The following is an 18,544-nucleotide window of genomic DNA, read 5'->3' as shown; positions in this document are numbered from 1 at the left end:
TATTTCTACTTTATATAGTCTGTGTATTTATCATATCATTCCTGCTTTTACTATATGGTTAGTGTTATTTTAGGTTTTATTTGTTATTTGGTATGACTTGGTAAGTTATTTTTTGGGTCTGGGAACGCTCAAAAATTTTTCCCATATAAATTAATGGTAATTGCTTCTTCGCTTTACACCATTTCAGCACGAAAGGTTTCATAAGAACGCTCTACCTTAGCAAGGGAAATACGGGACAAGGGCGGTAAGGGAATTTTGGGGCACTAAGGGAATTGGGGGTTGTTGGAAGTGGGCAGGAACTGGCCTCCATACAGGATCTGCCCTGATCTTATTGAATGGCTGGAACCCCTCTTATTTGTGTTTTTGATTCCTTTCTGGTCACTCAGATGTTAATTAGATTATGAAGACACGCAGTCTTCTTTTATTGTCATTTAGTAATGCATGCATTAAGAAATGATACAATATTTCCTCCGGCGTGATAGCACAAAACACAGGACAGACCAAGACTGATTAATTACATTACTAATTAGAGATTCAAGTTGAGCAACTAAGGATTTGAAAGCACACCTTGAATAGTTTTATGATGCGCACTTTGGCTGAGTCTCTTAGAAAGCTTGCATCTTTGTCAATCTGCCAATTGTGCATGTTAGAACATTATTCCTTTATTACATTGCATAAGTTCTTCTCAGAGCTCTTTGGTTAAATGTTATTTCCCCCCGCCCACCCTCCCACGCTATTGATCTTGCTTCATCTGATGACCATTTTCTCTGTAACCGTGAATATTTCAACTTAAGCTACTATTGTTTTGCTTTAATAATGAGAGATTGTTGAACGAATAACAATTACTATATTTAAGCATCATTTAGACATACTTAAATAGGTAAGACATAGAAGGATATAGTCCTAATACAGACGAAAAGGTTGTTGTGTCTTCCTGATTTGGCTTGTTATTTTATTTCTAATTACTAGATCTCACTGCTTACTTGTAAGTTCACCACTGTTGATTACTTACTATCATGTTGTTAAGCAATTAGCTTTCATCATCAGGTCAGTCATTTTATATTGTTTGTGCATTTCATGTAGTTGCTATCAGTTATAAACATTCTGTTAGAAATCAAAGGAATTTTAGTCAATATTTGAATCTACCTTTTGTGAGAATGCAGAGAAGTACTGTCGTTTTACTGAGCCCCTTGCATACTGTAATGTGTAAGTGAACAATAAAACCACCTTCAAACTACAAATACACTGGTATTGGAGTTTATCTGCCTAGCTTAAAAAAAGCGGGGCAACTCTTGGGCGAGGGCAGAATAAAGGTCATCATGTTGCTGAAGAGCCTGTTCTGTGCTGTATAACCCTGACTCTGTTTCTCTATTTACTTAGAAAAATAGTTTAGTGTTGTCATAGAAATTGTGATTTGAACTTCAAGCTTTAGGACTTCCATTTACGGTAATGTTAAAGTTTAACCTGTTTTGTTAATTTTAGAAAGGTGGCTTTTCTACTAATTTTTGTGAGGGGAGATGAAACTATTTTTCTTTGAACTCTAGAAATTTTTGGGCTTGGCTTTTGAATTCTGTCGGACAACTATCTCCACTAAACTGCGAATTTGCACCAACTGTACAAGGACCCAGGAACTGAATGACTAACCAGGATTTCTTTTTCTGTGATCTTCATCTAATTGAGTCAGGGATCACAGCTTAATGTAATGGCTTTTATCACAATCTTTAATATTGTTTGTTAAATTGCTGCATATCTTGTTTGTTCTGTCATTTTCCTTGAGTCCGAAAGAATTCAGTTGAATTGCGTTCCCTCATTCATCTTCTGGAGTATCACATCTATATTGGTGCAATTCCATTGATTGCAAACAAGTTATTTTGTTCTATCCTCTTATACCATGTTTTTCAAAGTACATCAGGTGCCTACTGTCAGAAGAACTGCACTTTAATCTCAAAGTCGGATGAGTATTACCTGTTCTTTTTTTAACCATTCTTTAAATTGGTCTCCATTCTCATCTCATTTCCCGTTTGCTCAAAATTGACAAAAGACATTTTTATACTACATGGCTACCAATGTTCCTACATCCATCATCCACTTGATTTGCTAGGGAAGGAAACCTCATTTTAGAAGCTTCCAACTAAGGATTACAACTGATGCCTAATATTGGCAATCCCAGCCTTTTCTATATATTACTGAAGTTTAGAGAGCCATCCCTTGAAAATGCTCTATGGTGAAGGTATAATGTCTGTTACTAAGTATTTCAAAGTTTTGAATCAGTGATCAAGAAGCTCCATTCTTACTCCAACTCACTATCTGAGTGTACTGGGGGAATTATAGGCTGGCACATTCCCAGTCATCTGCTGCCTTTGACCACCGTGGCAGTAGAAGATGCGGGGTTTGCATGGGATGTCGATGTGGGCAACGTGGACTGAATATCTGGATAAAATTGAGAAGCAAATATTTAAGATTTGGGGGGAAAATAACTAAAATGGAAAAAAAAACCCAAAGTTACTCTGCAGAAGTCATTATGTTGGGGGGAAATGGAGGTTAGGCAGTTTAAGGTCTTCTGTGGAAAGTCAGATCCTCTGGTATTTTTTTTTTGTTTTAGTTACCATTTTCCCCCATAGATAACCACTATTCAGGAATCTACCCATGTTCCAGAAATGACTAGCATAAGTAGTGGTGCTCCATTGATTTGAATATAATTCCCAACATGGATTGAAGAATTGTGTTCTGTGTCTCTTTATTTACTTGCAATATTTTCGACTAATTTTTAGTTCAATAAATATTTTTTCTGATATAAAAATTTAAGCAATTTTTGAATGTCCCTAATGATAGACATTCTGTAAAGTGTCAATAAGCTGTCAGTATGGGAAGGGTTCAGTAATACCTTGAGGTCTTTTACACCTTCTGGATTGCTTCTGTTAAACAATTGTGGCAGCATAGGCTTAGGGCCCAATCTGTTCTGCTGTTTCTTAATCTACTTGCTCGTTTTGTTCTGTATTTTTCTTGCAATCGTGAAAAAATTGAATTTCTGTGCCACATAAGAATTTGAATTTTTCTTTAAATCTGGCAATTACAAAATTGCTAGAAATTGCATTGTCATCTGAAATTACACAGGAAAATGTTGTGAAATTGAAATGAACTACATACTAAAGGTGGGCATTCCTTTATCTGAAATTCTGAAATCTAAGAAGCTCTGAAAACCGAAGTTTTTTTTCGCCAACAGCTGACGTCACCCAGGTGTTACGTGGCAGCACTGGCAGAGGCCGCCAGACGTCAGTTATGGCTCAGCGCTCGTACTGGTTACACGTGCATTTGCTGTTCACTGATATTTAATGTTCACTGTTGACTTTGTGTTTAATTTTACTGTGAAAATGTCAAAAAGAGCTGCAGATACCCCTATGGGTAAAAATGAGAAAAAGAGAAGGAAGCATCTATCACTATCAATAACGCAGAAAGTGGAGTTATTACAGAAGCTTGATCGTGGTGTGTCTATGTAGTGTCTTACTGCAGAAAATAGTGTTGGAACTACCACTGTATATGATTTAAATAATCAGAAAGACCAAGTTACTGAAGTTTTATAGTGACAGTGACGTGCTACATTTATTCGAATAAGTCATTTACCATGTGTTTGATTCGATTCGTTTAAAGCTGTATATTTTTGTTTTATTGAATGTTTTTGTTGGAAATAAAAATTTTTCTTGTCATTATTCCCTAAACAATACAGTATAACAATTTGCATAGCATTTACATTGTATTAGGTATCTTAGGACTGAGATGAGGAAAAACTTCACACAAAGAGTGGTGAATCTGTGGAATTCTCTGCCACAGGAAACAGTTGAGGCCAGTTCATTGGCTATATCTAAGAGGGAGTTAGATATGGCCCTTGTGGCTAAAGGGATCAGGGGGTATGGATGGAAGGCTGGTACAGGGTTCTGAGTTGGATGATCAGCCATGATCATACTGAATGGCAGTGCAGGCTCGAAGGGCCGAAAGGCCGACTCCTGCACCTATTTTCTATGTTTCTATAAGTAATCTAGAGATGATTTAAATTATACGGGAGTTCGTGCGTAGGTTTGGTGCGCCGCCGGGTCTTAAGTCCACCGCACTGAGCCAGGTTAAATAAGGGGCTGGAGCATACGTGTTTTTTGGCATCGGGGTGGGGGTCTGAAATCCGAAAACTTCTGAATTCCGAAGTGCAACTGGCCCCAAGGATTTCGATAAGGGATCGTGGACCTGTATTTATATTTCACTGTTTACCGTTGCCTCCTTTATGTTATATACAACAGTCTAACATTTGCTGTTATTGTTCTATGAATGTTTAATCAAAAACATTTATAATAGCATGATTAACCTTAGCTAATCTCTTTTAAAGCACCTTCTAAATATGGGGTAGAGTTGTGAATGCACACATTTTTAATTGCCTTGCTATTTGTATTTTTTTAACGTAGGTGCCAAAACCATCAGATGTTCAGTTGAACACGGATAACCAGAATTGTCTCGTGGAGGGGCCATGTGGACGGAAGCCTGGACCATATAAAACAGAAATTATTGGTGGTGTTCCTATTATTACACAGACTAGCCAGGTGAAATGCAGAGTTAATGTCTTAGTCTACTAGCAAATTTTATTTATATTTTAATCCTCACCTAATCATAGGACCATTTACAATGACCTATTAACCTGTGTTACTTTGGACATTGGTAGGAAGCTGGAGCCCAGAAGCCCAAGTTGTCATGGGGAGAATGTACATACTCCTTACAGATTGTGACAGAATTGAACTTCGAGCTCTGACGCTCTGAGCTGTAATAGCATTACATTGTTCTGCTACTGTAGCGCCCCAGTTTAATGCTATTAAAGCAATGTATGTTGGTGAAATAAAGTTCAGTCTTTTGGCTGACAACAATGCTTTCATGAAATGGATGGAAATCAATAGATTTTTAAAACAGTCAAACAATTGTATGTTAAACATTGTCATTGTGCAAATGAAATTTTTAGCAATTTTAATCTGGTTTTACTGGTTGTAAGTCACACATCACAGCACAAAACTGATAACTTCAGTAGCCCTTTGACACACATGATGTTGAAGATGCAAATAAAATACTAGTTGGAAAAGAGGAGAAAAGTTTCTCATGTGACTGACGTTGTGCCAGATTATTGAACAGATTTCTTTTCAGTGACCTTTGTTTTCTACCATCTGATTTTGAACCCTTATAGATTCCATGGGCCAATCGTACAATATCCAGTTGGCTAATTATTAATTCCTTCACAAGATATTAATCAAGAATCCTTAAACTGTTTTCAAATGTCAAATGGATTTCATGTTTTCAAAGTAATTCACATAATGTATGACTCGTGGCTGTGTTTAGCAGCTACTTAAAATTATTTGGCTAACTTATCATGCAATGAATCTGGGATGCCTGGACTTTGAGACTGAAGAAAATGTCCTGTTTCACTTGCAGGCAATTCAATTTTTATTTTGGTTTTAAGTTCTCAAAAGTAAAGTCTAGGTTTTTTAAGTAAAATCTATGTTCTTTACAAACAAGAAAAAATCTGTAGATGCTGTAAATCCAAGCAACACACAAAATGCTGGAGGAACTCAGCAGGCCAGGCAGCATCTATGGAAAAAAAGTACAGTCGATATTTGGAGCCGAAACATTGACTGTACTTTTTTTACCCCCCGGCTTGCTGAGTTCCTCCAGCATTTTGTGTGTGTTGCGCCATGTTCTTTAGTTAGGAATGCATTTGTCTTAAATTAGCTAATCTCCCACCAGGCTCTTGATAAATTAATTCTTCTGAAAGTAGTTGGCATGTTAAAAATAAGTAACTGTTCTCAATATGGGTACTACTAGGAACACCACATTTATTGATTATTCCATGTTGTTTTGAGTTTTGCAATCCTCTTTGTTAGGTAATTTTCCGCTTCATTCTTGATCATAAATCCATTTTGAGTTCTGAAGACCTAATTAGAGGGGAAAAATGCTGTAAAATAGGCTCACGAAGTCAACATCATTAAGCGCAAGTTGGAGAGCTTTTTTGTTTTTACAAACACATCCAAGTAGTTCAACTTGCAGGTTCAAACATTGTTACTTCAGATGTTGTGGTCTAAAAGATAGCTGAAAATAGTTCACTGGATTGGTTGAGTGACACAAGTTTCCTCTGATTAGCTCTTGTATGAGCTAAACTTGGCAGATAAGGTTAGTAAGAGGAAAAACACATTTTAATCCCTTGGTCAAGACCAATTTGCCATCAAAGTTCATGAACACTGCCTTTACTCCATGTACTTCATAAATTCTGTAATAAAATTGAAGCTCAAATTTAAAAATGACAATTGTCAGTCATGGAATAGTGTTCCCACAGAGTTTCTTAATTTCACTTAGGAAAAGGTTGGTGCTAATTAAATCTTGCTTCCTTGCCTTGGATTTCCTTACCAGCAGAAATAGTTGCCATTTATCCTGTCAGTCTCCCATTTATCTTTAAATATTTTATATTAAATCAGCGTTTAATTCTAAATTCTGTGATCATGTTTCTTCTTTCATGCTGTTGCAGTCCTTGAAGATTGGGTTATCATACTGGTAAATATATAGTATGTCCTTCCTGATGTGTAATGACTGCTCCAATTGAACATAAAATTGTGAAGTGTTATATTGCCAGCTATCAAATAGAGGGTTGAGAGAAGTTTTTCTTAATTATTTCTGTTAATAAAGTAATCAGATCTTAAGATGAAGACCAAGAATTAATAATACAGGAGAAATGGATTTAATTTCTTTATTCTCTTCCTGATAGATTAAAAGCTTCACAAAAGTTGTTGCTAATAATTTGGAGCTTCCAAGGCAACCTGAGATTGTGTAATATGTATGTTGGATGTGGTCTTGTTTTTGGCTCTCAAAGTGAAACTCACTACTAAAGGAGATAGATGTCAACTTAACCTGTTATGTTGGAAGTTGCAAGCAACCAATAACATAATAAACATAACTGTGTTTGGAGAGACAGCTGACAATTTGATTTGGTGAAGTGCCTGGCCTCTCGTCAATCTAACAAAATATTTGTGACCAAGCATTGGAAAACCATTTATGGGTCGCCAGAAAATGAGTTAAATGCTCTTAAAATTGGATGTATGATACGTGATTGTGGTTCACAAGCTTCCTGGGACTGTGCCAATTTGCTTGATCAAAATTACTAGTTGATGTTGTAGGATTTTAAGTACAAAATGTTTGCATAGTGAAAATCATTCAGGTTTACCAGAGCAGCGTATGTAAGTTTCTGTGGATGTTGAAATAGTAAATGAAGCTGGATTTGAATTTTCCATTTAGAATACTGCATTTAGGCCAACTATAGTTTCAGAATTAGTTTTCCTTTAATTTATCTCATATGTGGAGATTATTATTGAATCAATAGCCCTTATTTTGCTTTATTATAATCAAAATTGTTCCTGCTCATAATTAAGAGGCTAACCAACGAAACTAAAAATATATACTTTTTGAAATGCGTCCAGCCTTGTATTAGCATCATGGTAAGTCCAAATGTGTTACTTTTTCCATTGTGTAATCTGGAAGGCTAATTTTGAATATTAACCAATTTAAATATTGACAGTAAAACTTCAATTATCTGTTATGCAATTGTTCAGCAATCCCAATATTTGGCAATGGCTTTAGGGGTAAAAAACAAACAAATAAATACATAAATTGCTGGGCCCTAAATCTCTCATGCCATTTAAAACATGCTGGGGTCACTGGAAAATTTATTATGCTCTTTTAAGTAAGTATTTTAAAAGTGTGGAGTAATAAGTGGAAAAACATCCAGCTGTTTTAGAAAATCTGCCACCTCATAAGTTCTCTGTACTGGATTATCAGCGCTTTACTATATTATTCAATGAACTCTTTGAATTTATTGTACTCTAGTTAATTTAACAAATTATTTTAATATTTAGTTCTCACACACACTTCAGTTCCAATATTTTTGGCTTTGATAGTCTAATATTTATCTCACAGGATGGAATGGAATTTCTTGAAGGAATTGACAAAAGTAATTTGAAACGTTCCCAAAGTCAGCTAACATATTTTATTGGTAAACCTACACCTGATCAAGCAGTCATTAAAAGTGGTTACTGCGTTAAACAAGGAGCAGTGGTGAGTAATCAAAGCCTCTGAAAGTATCTTTGTTTCAAAATGTATTTACATTTGCATACACTTTTATAGTTGTTGACTATTTACCTTTCACTAATGTTCTGAACTTTTTAAAGAGGGTAAAAATTTTAATTTGTTGAGCAGATATAAGGAGCTAATTGGTCAATTTTTTTTCTCCTTTTTCTTGTAACCTGGCTAATTAAGATTCTGATTTACTCTTGGTACTTACTTTTATCCAACCCGGGTTGTCCTGTATCCATCAAGCATAGTGTTAGTCATTGTGTTGGTCTCTTGCAGCAGAAGACCGTTACGTACCCCGTAACTGGGTTGCCAAACCAGCAGAAATGGATCAATCGGTTGGAGTCTGGATTACTAGAACTAAGAAAGTTTTATTAAAGAAACAAGCAACACAGTACTCTAATCAAAAGGATAATAAATGCAACAGTTCAGCAATGATAAACATACATGTACACAGAATTAAGATAATAGGATCAATCAAGCTCTATCGTTGTCTAGGGGTAAATGACCAATTTCAAAGTGACGCAAAGTTCAGTTCAATTTAGTTCAGTTCAGTTCGCAGACAGTGGGGGGAAGGAGAGAGGGAGCAAAACGAATGAATATTCAAACGGCTTCCACACACAGACCTTCGCAGTCAGCTTTCATGCGAGCCCTTTGTGATGTCATCTGAGGTCACCGACCGTGACCCCTCAGTTTCCAGATACGATCGTTTCCCTGCGCTGAACCTGGCACCCAGGCAAGGGTGGACACACACCAGGTTCCCGCCGATCGTGCCTTTCCACCCTGAGCGTCTATGGCTTGATCCCGCGATCAGCCGTCCAAAAGCTTCCCACCGACTTGTGAGAGGCGCACCGCTTCCAGGGTCTCGTTACCTCGGGTGTCGTGTGTGTGCTGCCTCAGCGAACCTGGCCCTTTTTATCCCCCTGCTGGGGTATCACCTGTCCATCACTTCAGTTCAGGGTTCAAAGGGGGAGCCGCTCTTGACCGCTCTCCTTCCCCTTCATTACACATCTCCAAATGCTGCTCCATTGTTTTCCTTATCTCTCTTTCTCCTGAAGGTGGCAGACCAACTGCTGATCACACAGGACAGCTACATCGTAATCTATGTGTATTCTTGTCACACTTCCCCCCCCCCCCCCCCTTAAGGATTTTTACCGGGGGGTAAAAATTACAAACATGAATACATTATTTGATACACACACGAATATACATCTTTATCAGCTAGTTGGCTAATACAGCGAGTTTGAAGTTGTCAATACCTGACAGACAGTCAGCCATCACATTTCCTGTTCCTTTCTATATGTTATTAATACTCCCTTAGACCAGGCTCCAACTTAGCAAACTTCATAGTGGCCAAAAACACTGATGGATTGCGATCAATGTAACCTCTCATTTGGTTTTGTCCCGGACCACAATAACAAAGGCCGTCCCATTCCGACTTAGTTTTCTCTTGCAAGGGCTTAGTAGGAGGGGGAGGGGTAGTGACCGCAGAGTTATTGCACAACTTCCTACAGTACCCCACCATCTCCAGGAGCCGTCTGAGGGCCCTCTTGTCTGTCGGGGTTGGGAGGTCAGCGATAGCCTGCACTGTAGCTTACATCGCTGCCAGCTGCCCCTGTGTCACCACAGTTCCCAGGTAAGTGACCTTCGTGTGGCCGAACTCTTTTTTTTCAAGGTTCACTATCAAACTGGCTTCTGACAGCCGTATTAAATTGCCAATATACACCGCTGTGTTCGTCAGCCCTTTAGTCACTGAATTACTCATTCTATATGGATATTGCTTGCTAGGCTGGCCTATTCTAACAGACACCACCCAACGTCCCAGTTCTTTGCATCGCCTCGGGACAATCAAACACACGGGTGCAAGTCGTTTAATTACTTTTCCTAAAGAGTCGCTTTGTTCGGGGCTTAAAGGAGAGACCTTATCAGCAGACCTGGCCAAAACAATAGCCTTCTCCCATCTGGTGGATACCATACTCATCTTTTCAAAATGGTTTTTTTCTCTTATCGGGGGGACCCTAGCTTCATTGATTTCCGTGCTAACACCGATTAGGCTTGTTAGCATATCAAAAGCCTGTGACCGTCTCAGTTCGCGTCAGTCATAATCAATAACATCCTTCCCCCTGGGCAGCCGGTAAACCTCTTTCATGATTCCACCAACTGTTCCCTCCAGTACTGCAAAATGTCCACCGGGGGGTACCTTGTGGGCCAGGTTAAAAACCTCATCCCCATAACTCTTTTGCACCACCTCCCATTCCTCATCTGCGGGCACGGCTCTTGGTCTCCCTTGCTTCCTTAGCACTTCCTCCTCCACACAATAGCCTACTAGTTCCCTTGTCAAGTCTGTGTCAGAGAGAGCTGTCTCTGCCAAAACCATCAGCCCCTCGTCTCGCTCCTGCGTCTGCACAAATTCTTTCCTGGCTAATGCTACGTCTGTCCCAGCTCCCTCACTACCTCTTGTCTCACTACACTCCTTCTTCTCACTTTCTACCCCCGTCTCGTACAAGGCTGGCAGAAACGTCTCAGCTAAATTCACCACCGCGGTCCCGTGATGAACCTGTGAGTCCATGGGCGGGGCCTCAATGCTGGCAGGCTGACCTGTCAATCTCACGACTGGGAACACGATTCCCCCGGCGACGTCATTACCGAGCAAGACTTCCACGCCTTTCATCGGTAATTCGGACCTCACCCCGATCATGACTAGTCCAGAGACCAGGTTGCTTTGTAAGTGTACCTGGTGCAAAGGGACTGTCTCTGTCCCTTCTCCAATACCTTTGACCTTGACCTCCCCAGTCTGGGTCTTTGAGCTAAACTCTAATACACTCTTCAGTATTAGTGACTGACACGCTCCCGTGTCTCTCCAGATCCGCACTGAAACTGGTTTTAACCCCTCCTTCACCGACACCAATCCAGTCGAGATAAACTTCTCGCGCCCTTCCTGAACTTTGGCAGACCTGTCCTTCCCTAGCGGTTCGTTTACCAGCTCGATACAGCCAGTCAAAATCGCTGTTTTCCCTTTTCCCGTCTCCTTCTTTGGGGCAAAGCACCTGGATGCAAAGTGTCCGACTTTCCCGCAATTATAGCAGACGATCCCAGGAGACTTCCTACCAGACTGCTCCCGGTCTACCTTATCCTTCTCACTAGTCCCCGGCTTACTTTCTGACTTTTCTGGCGGACTCTCCCCGCCGTCCTGACTACCCTTCTGGTAGCCTTTACTCGGGGCAAACTTCATTTTATGCGTCAACGCATACTCATCCACTAACTTAGCAGTTGCAGCTAATGTGGCTGCCTCTTTCTCATCTAGGTAGGGTCTCATACCCTCAGGGACACAACCTTTAAACTGCTCAATCAGGATCAGCTGTAGCAGTCTGTCATAATCCCCCTCTACCCCCTTCGAGGCGCACCAGCGCTCACAATATGTTTGCATCTCACGGGCAAACTCTAAATACTTCCTCTGCTTCCTCGCATTCCGGGATGTCTGCCGGTATGCCTCCGGGACCAACTCATAAATCCTGAGGATGGCCTCTTTCACCACCTCATACCTCTGGGCATCTTCCGCGGACAAAGCTGAGTAAGCTTCTTGGGCTTTCCCTTTCAGTATACTCTGAAGCAAAACAACCCACTTATCCCTCGGCCAGTCCTGACTTATAGCCACTTTTTCGAAATGGAGAAAGTACCGATCCACGTCGGTATCATCAAATGGGGGAACCAGCCTAACCTCCTGGGTTGCCCGGAACCCTCCACCTTGGTTCGGCATGAGCCCCTGCTCTGCCCTTATCTTTAACTTCTCCAGCTCGAATTCCCTTTCCCTCTGTTTCTCCTCTCGCTCCAGCTGTCTGTCTCTGTCTCTCTCTCTCTCTCTCTCTCTCTCTTTCTCCTGCCTTTCTAACTCTCTCTCTTTCTCCCGCCTTTCTAACTGCTTCTTTTCGTGTTCTAACTGTCGTACCTGGAACTCGTGCTTGAGTCTCAGTTTTTCAAGCTGCACCTGTACCGTGTCTCCAGCAGGTTTTTCAATAGACACCACCCCCAGCTTGCCTTGGGGAAACACACCTTTAGATGCATAGTGCTCTACGATAGCTCTGTGTATCTCCTCTCTCCTCATTGTCGACTTCCCCTTAGCAAGATTCAACAGTTTGGCCACAGCTACCAATTCCGATTTCCTGGCATCCTCTAATGCCTCCAAGGTCGGCGCCTTTATAAATTCCTCAGCCTCCATTTCTGCTGTTTGTCTTTCTTTCGGGAATTTTGACCCAATCAATTTACTCCGTCCCAAATTTAGCGTTCAAAATCGCGGACGAGAACCCCACTTATGTTACGTACCCCGTAACTGGGTTGCCAAACCAGCAGAAATGGATCACTCAGTTGGAGTCTGGATTACTAGAACTAAGAAAGTTTTATTAAAGAAACAAGCAACACAGTGCTCTAATCAAAAGGATAATAAATGCAACAGTTCAGCAATGATAAACATACATGTACACAGAATTAAGATAATAGGATCAATCAAGCTCTATCGTTGTCTAGGGGTAAATGACCAATTTCAAAGTGACGCAAAGTTCAGTTCAATTTAGTTCAGTTCGCAGACAGTGGGGGGAAGGAGAGAGGGAGCAAAACGAATGAATATTCAAACGGCTTCCACACACAGACCTTCGCAGTCAGCTTTCGTGCGAGCCCTTTGTGATGTCATCTGAGGTCACTGACCGTGACCCCTCCGCTTCCAGATATGATCGTTTCCCTGCGCTGAACCTGGCACCCAGGCAAGGGTGGACACACACCAGGTTCCCGCCGATCGTGCCTTTCCACCCTGAGCGTCTATGGCTTGATCCCGCGATCGGCCGTCCAAAAGCTTCCCACCGACTTGTGAGAGGCGCACCGCTTCCAGGGTCTCGTAACCTCGGGGTGTCGTGTGTGTGCTGCCTCAACGAACCTGTCCCTTTTTATCCCCCTGCTGGGGTATCGCCTGTCCATCACTTCAAACAGTTCAGGGTTCAAAGGGGGAGCCGCTCTTGACAGCTCTCCTTCCCCTTCATTACACATCTCCAAATGCTGCTCCATTGTTTTCCTTATCTCTCTCTCTCTCCTGAAGACAGGTGGCAGACCAACTGCTGATCACACAGGACAGCTACACCGTAATCTATGTGTATTCTTGTCACAAGACCAAGATTTTAATAGTCCTGTCTTAAGTTTAAGCTTGACTGCATCCTTTCTTGCTGAGTTTGTTCCTTAAGAATTTAATTGCCCAAAACTGTTTGCTTTTCAACAATGGACATTAATCTTCAAAATTGGTCATAATAAGAACAAAGGAAGAAAGCTTATAATAGATCTTTTAATACCATGCTAAAGCTTTCTTCCATGCCATCTGATAGAGCATGAAGGTCCTATTCCAATACAGTTCTTCATTTTCACTTAGATTTTACTTTTACCTTTTGGAACTTCTGAGTGCATTTCTTTCTGACTGTGCATATTTGGTGATGCAGTTAAATGTGATGCAAGTAGCACGTTGTGCTCAAGTTGTACCTGGGCAAAAATGCATTAAAAGAAGAGGTGTTTAGGTTGACCAAGAATATGATTAAAATATATATTTCAAAATGGATTTGGGTGAAGAATTAATAGCTGAAGGCAAACTTGATACTTGTGCATCTGACCTGTCTTTTGTTCAAAAGAGACTGGAGTAGAAGAAACGAAGATTAGGGTTGCAAAGGATTTAATGGTAGTTTGAAGAGCGACAAGTCCATGAAGAAACTCGAGTACAAATCAGGAACTTTACATCTGACTCATTATTGGATCAGAAGTAAAAGTGGGTTTGCCGGAGCATTAGTGAAGGATGAATGGAGGAGTTTCAAGCTATGGCTGCAGAATTTAAGATGAACTAAATTGTGCAAAGTATGAAGAATAAGAAAATGTTCAGGAGAGCATTGAAATAGTCAACGACTTAATGAGCATGAAGAACATCTGAAGTGTGGATAAAAGCTGGTTTTAAGTTAGCATGCTGAGAAACTAAGGAAATAGGCTATTTTCATTAAATATTATGTAATGGATCTCTGGTAGCTAGGGTGCAACAGTGATAGCAATATGATAGAACAGGAAGCAGTAGTATTTGATTGAATCAAAGAAAGGTTTGAGGTAACTGTAGCCTTAATGGACATTTGAGGGCAAAACACTGCATTGGTTGGAGTCAAATGTTTATCAAAGGAAGATAATATGGGTTCTTCAGATCAGTCAACTCAGTCCGAAGAGTTGAGTACAGCAGTTCCTCAGAGCTGTGTCCTAGGCCCAGCCACCTGCTGTTGAGTCATCATTGACCATTGTTAAAATGTGGCAACAATCTGGGCAAATGGCTAGTTCTGTGGAATTGGAATTGGTAAAATGGAATTGGTTAAAAATGTGTAGTTGGTGTGGACATTGTTGCTAAGGGTGCCTGTTTCTGTGCATTACGAATTTACATTTAAGTATGCTTTTTAGAATGCTTTGCAGAAGTTTATCCTAATTTAAAAAAGATGAGAAAAACTGTGGTTAACAAAAATATTTTTAAAAAATTAAATAAGCATGCGAATTGGCATAAGCTAGTGGTGGTCAAAAGCTGGGAATTTTTCAGCAGAGAGATTGATTTTGAGAGGAAACTGGCAAGTAATATCAAAACAAAAAAGAAAAATATAGCTTGGGTAAGTGTGGGATCCCGTGAGGGTAAGACTGGGAATAAATAGCAGGAGATGAGCAGCTAACAGATAATTTAAACCAGTGCTCTGTACTTTTGTTTTTCCGTCTTCACGGTGTAGGGCTCTGTAAATATCTCAGAAAACAGATGAATTGGTTTCAAATGGTGTAGAAAAACTTGTAACAGTACCATAAGAAGGGAAAGACTAATGCAGTGGATTCTGGTTAATCAGAGCAGCTGCTTATTTGGAACGAAACTTAGAGGAAAAAACTAAATTAAGAAAGTAGCTGGGATCCTCTTTGTTTATTTGGGACATGAATCAGCTTAACAGGAACAGAAGACTGCTGCAGAGCAGTTTCTAACTGGCGTCAGTGATGTGTATTTACACAACTATTAGGTGCTACACTGCTTGGAGCAAACAGTTTTTAAATGGTGTCAGATACGTGTGTTCTGTTCAAAAAGAAGTGATTTTTGTCACTGATAGTTGACGAGTAATAAACAGGAAGGCAAACTGGAACTGTTCTGCTCACTGCGTTTCAAGCATTCAGACTTGGAGATGCTAGAAACGACTGGGAGTGAAAAAACTATTTCACTATTTCAAGTTGGGAATTAAGGTTAGAATTTCAAGGTATCAACTTGAATGTTACAATGAAAATGAAGATTTGGAGGATGCATTCAGTAAAGGCAGTCCATTATCTTTATACTTCATTGTCATCAAACAATTGTTACTAGAACGTACAATCATCATAGTGATATTTAATTCTGCGTTTCCCACTCCCTGGATTACAAATATTAAATATTAAAAATTTAAATTATGAATCATAAATAGAAAATAGAAAAATGGAAAGTAAGCTAGTGTAAAAAAACCGAGATGCAGGTCCGGATATTTGGAGGGTACGGCCCAGATCTGGGTCAGGATCCGTTCAGCAGTCTTATCACAGTTGGAAAGAAGCTGTTCCCAAATCTGGCCGTATGAGTCTTCAAGCTCCTGAGCCTTCTCCTGGAGGGAAGAGGGATGAAAAGTGAGTTGGCTGGGTGGGTCGTGTCCTTGATTATCCTGGCAGCACTGCTCCGACAGCGTGCAGTGTAAAGTGAGTCCAAGGACGGAAGATTGGTTTGTGTGATGTGCTGGGCTGTGTTCACCATCTTCTGCAGCTTCTTCCGGTCTTGGACAGGACAACTTCCATACCAGGTTGTGATGCACCCTAGAAGAATGCTTTCTACGGTGCATCTATAAAAATTAGTGAGGGTTTTAGGGGACAGGCCAAATTTCTTTAGTTTTCTCAGGAAGTAAAGGCGCTGGTGGGCCTTCTTGACAGTGGACTCTGCTTGGTTGGACCAAGTCAGGTCATTTGTGATATTGACCCCGAGGAACTTAAAGCTTTTGACCTATTCCACTTGTGCACCACCGAAGTAAATTGGGTCGTGTGGTCTGCTACTCCTTCTGAAGTCAACAACCAATTCCTTCGTCTTGTTGATGTTGAGGGATAGGTTATTGTCTTCGCACCATGCCGCCAGGTTCTTAATTTCCTCTCTGTACTCAAACTCATCATTACCCGAGATATGGCCTACAATTGTTGTGTCATCAGCAAACTTATATATTGACTTTGATGGAAACTTGGCTACACAATCATGGGTATACAGTGAGTACAGCAGGGGGCTGAGTACACAGCCTTGTGGGGCACCGGTGCTCAGAGTGATTGTAGAGGAGAGCTTGTCCCCTATTTTTACAGCCTGGGTCCTGTCTGTGAGGAAGTTGAAGATGCAGCTGCAGATCTGAGTGCTAAGGCCCAGGTTCCAGAGCTTAGGAATCAGTATATTTGGAATGATGGTATTAAACGCAGAGCTGTAGTCAATGAAAAGGAGCCTTACGTATACGTCTTTATTCTCCAGGTGTTCTAAGGAGGAATGTAGGGCCAGAGAGATGGCATCTGCCATTGGCCTGTTGCTCCAGTAGGCGAATTGCAAAGCGTCGAGGTTGATCGGTAGGCTGTGTTTGATGATGTGCCATAACCAGTCGCTCGAAGCACTTCATAGCAATTGATGTCAGAGCCACAGGTCGATAGCCATTCAGGCATGCCATCTGCTCTTTGGCACTGGGATTGTTGTTGCCTTCTTAAAACACGGGGGCATCTTAGACTGAAGCAAGGAGCAGTTGAAGATGTCAGCAAACACTCCAGCTAGCTCGCTTACACAGGCCCTGGAGAACCCGTCCCAGGACGCCATCTGGGCCAGTTGCCTTCCTTGGATTTATCTTTGGGAAGGCCCTTCTAACGTCCTCCTCGGTGACGATGAATCTTGATGCCACCAGGTTCGGTTCATCCGGAGGGAGCGGGATGCTCCTCTTCTCTTCGAATCTTGCGTAGAATACGTTAAGTTCGTCAGGAAGAGAAGCGCCACAGTTATTGATATTCCCAGCCTTTTCTTTGCGCCCAGTGATCTCATTTAGACCCTGCCATAGTCTACTGGCATCCCTCTGGTTAGCCTGGGCTTCTAACTTGGCTCGATATTGCCTCTTGGCGCCCTTAATGGCTTTCCGGAGTTCACACCTGGATTCCGTGTAGCGACTGGTATCTCCGGATCTAAAAGCCGCAGCTCTAGCCTTCAAAAGGGACTTGACCTCATAATTCATCCAAGGTTTCCGGTTAGGGAATACCCGGATCGTCTTGCGAGACACACAGTCCTCCGTGCATTTCCAAATAAAGTCCGTGACAGCTGAGGCGTACTCATCGAGGTTAGCTGCCGAGTCCTTGAATACTAACCAGTCCACCGATTCAAAGCAGTCACGGAGGACCTCATCCGTATTCTCCGTCCAATGCGACACGACTTTTGACACCGTGACCTCCCGCTTCAGTTTCTGTTTGTAAGCCGGGAGGAGGAGTATGGCCTGATGGTCCGATTTTCTGAAGTGAGGTCGTGAGATGGAACGGTAGGCATCCCTGACTGCTGTGTCAAGTATATTCGGGCCTCTAGTGGGGCAGGAGACATGTTGGTATAACTTTGGCAGTGCCTAGCTGAGGTTGGCCTGGTTAAAGTCCCCGGCTGTAATGAGCAAAGCCTCTGGATACCTGATCTCAAGTTCACTAATGTTGGCATGTTCAAAGCACACTCCACGTCCACCCGGGGGGGGGAATGTAGACCGCTGTCAGTATGACCGGGGTGAATTCCCGTGGCAGATAGTAGGGACAACACTTCACTGACAGGTGTTCCAGGTCCGGGCTGCAGGAGCTTGTCAGTGCCACTGTGTCCGAGCACCACGCAGTGTTGATCAGTAGGCGGACACCACCTTCCCTCGTCTTGCCCGAAGACACTGTGCGGTCCATCCGATGGATGGAAAATCCTTCTGGTCGGATGGCACAGTTGGGGATGGCAGGGGAGAGCGAGGTCTCGGTGAAACAGAATACACAGCAGTTGTGCATCTCCCTGCAATAGGTGAGTCTCCCTTTAAGATCATCCACCTTGTTTTCTATGGCTTGCACATTAGCTAGTAGGATGGTGGGCATAGGGACCCTGAAGCCCCTCAGCTTCAATCTGACCAGCAGCCCAGCTCTTTTCCCATGCTTCCTCAGTAAATTTTGCATCTTTCCAGGTTTCCATGGATGCGGTGTGTTGTTGGCAGCTCTTTGAGGTTGGTGGACACGTCCCGCAGGGATCGATCGGCGGGTCGCGTCGTCGGATGCTCCGGGTCGGGCTGAGTGATGGGGGAGGCTCCGCTGCCACTTCCAGCTGCCGGGGGCCTGGGCTGTCGATTGG

General features: G+C 41.8%; 1 protein-coding gene across 7 annotated transcripts in view; it reads left to right on the top strand.

The window, feature by feature from the left end:
• plekha1b (pleckstrin homology domain containing, family A (phosphoinositide binding specific) member 1b) overlaps positions 1–18,544 on the top strand; it is an 86,499-nt gene that overhangs the window by 42,986 nt on the left and 24,969 nt on the right. For all 7 annotated transcript variants that reach the window (XR_011882729.1, XM_072239486.1, XM_072239487.1 and 4 more), the window contains exons 6-7: positions 4,449–4,583; positions 7,987–8,124. Coding sequence is in view for 6 of the 7 variants with exons in the window: in XM_072239486.1 (XP_072095587.1) it covers positions 4,449–4,583; positions 7,987–8,124 (273 nt within the window). In the remaining variant the exon portion in view is untranslated. The remainder of the gene's footprint in view (positions 1–4,448; positions 4,584–7,986; positions 8,125–18,544) is intronic.

The sequence above is a fragment of the Mobula birostris genome, chromosome 21, assembly GCF_030028105.1.
Source record: "Mobula birostris isolate sMobBir1 chromosome 21, sMobBir1.hap1, whole genome shotgun sequence".
Taxonomy (NCBI): Eukaryota; Metazoa; Chordata; class Chondrichthyes; order Myliobatiformes; family Myliobatidae; genus Mobula; species Mobula birostris.
This window is presented reverse-complemented; position numbering and strand designations above follow the sequence as displayed.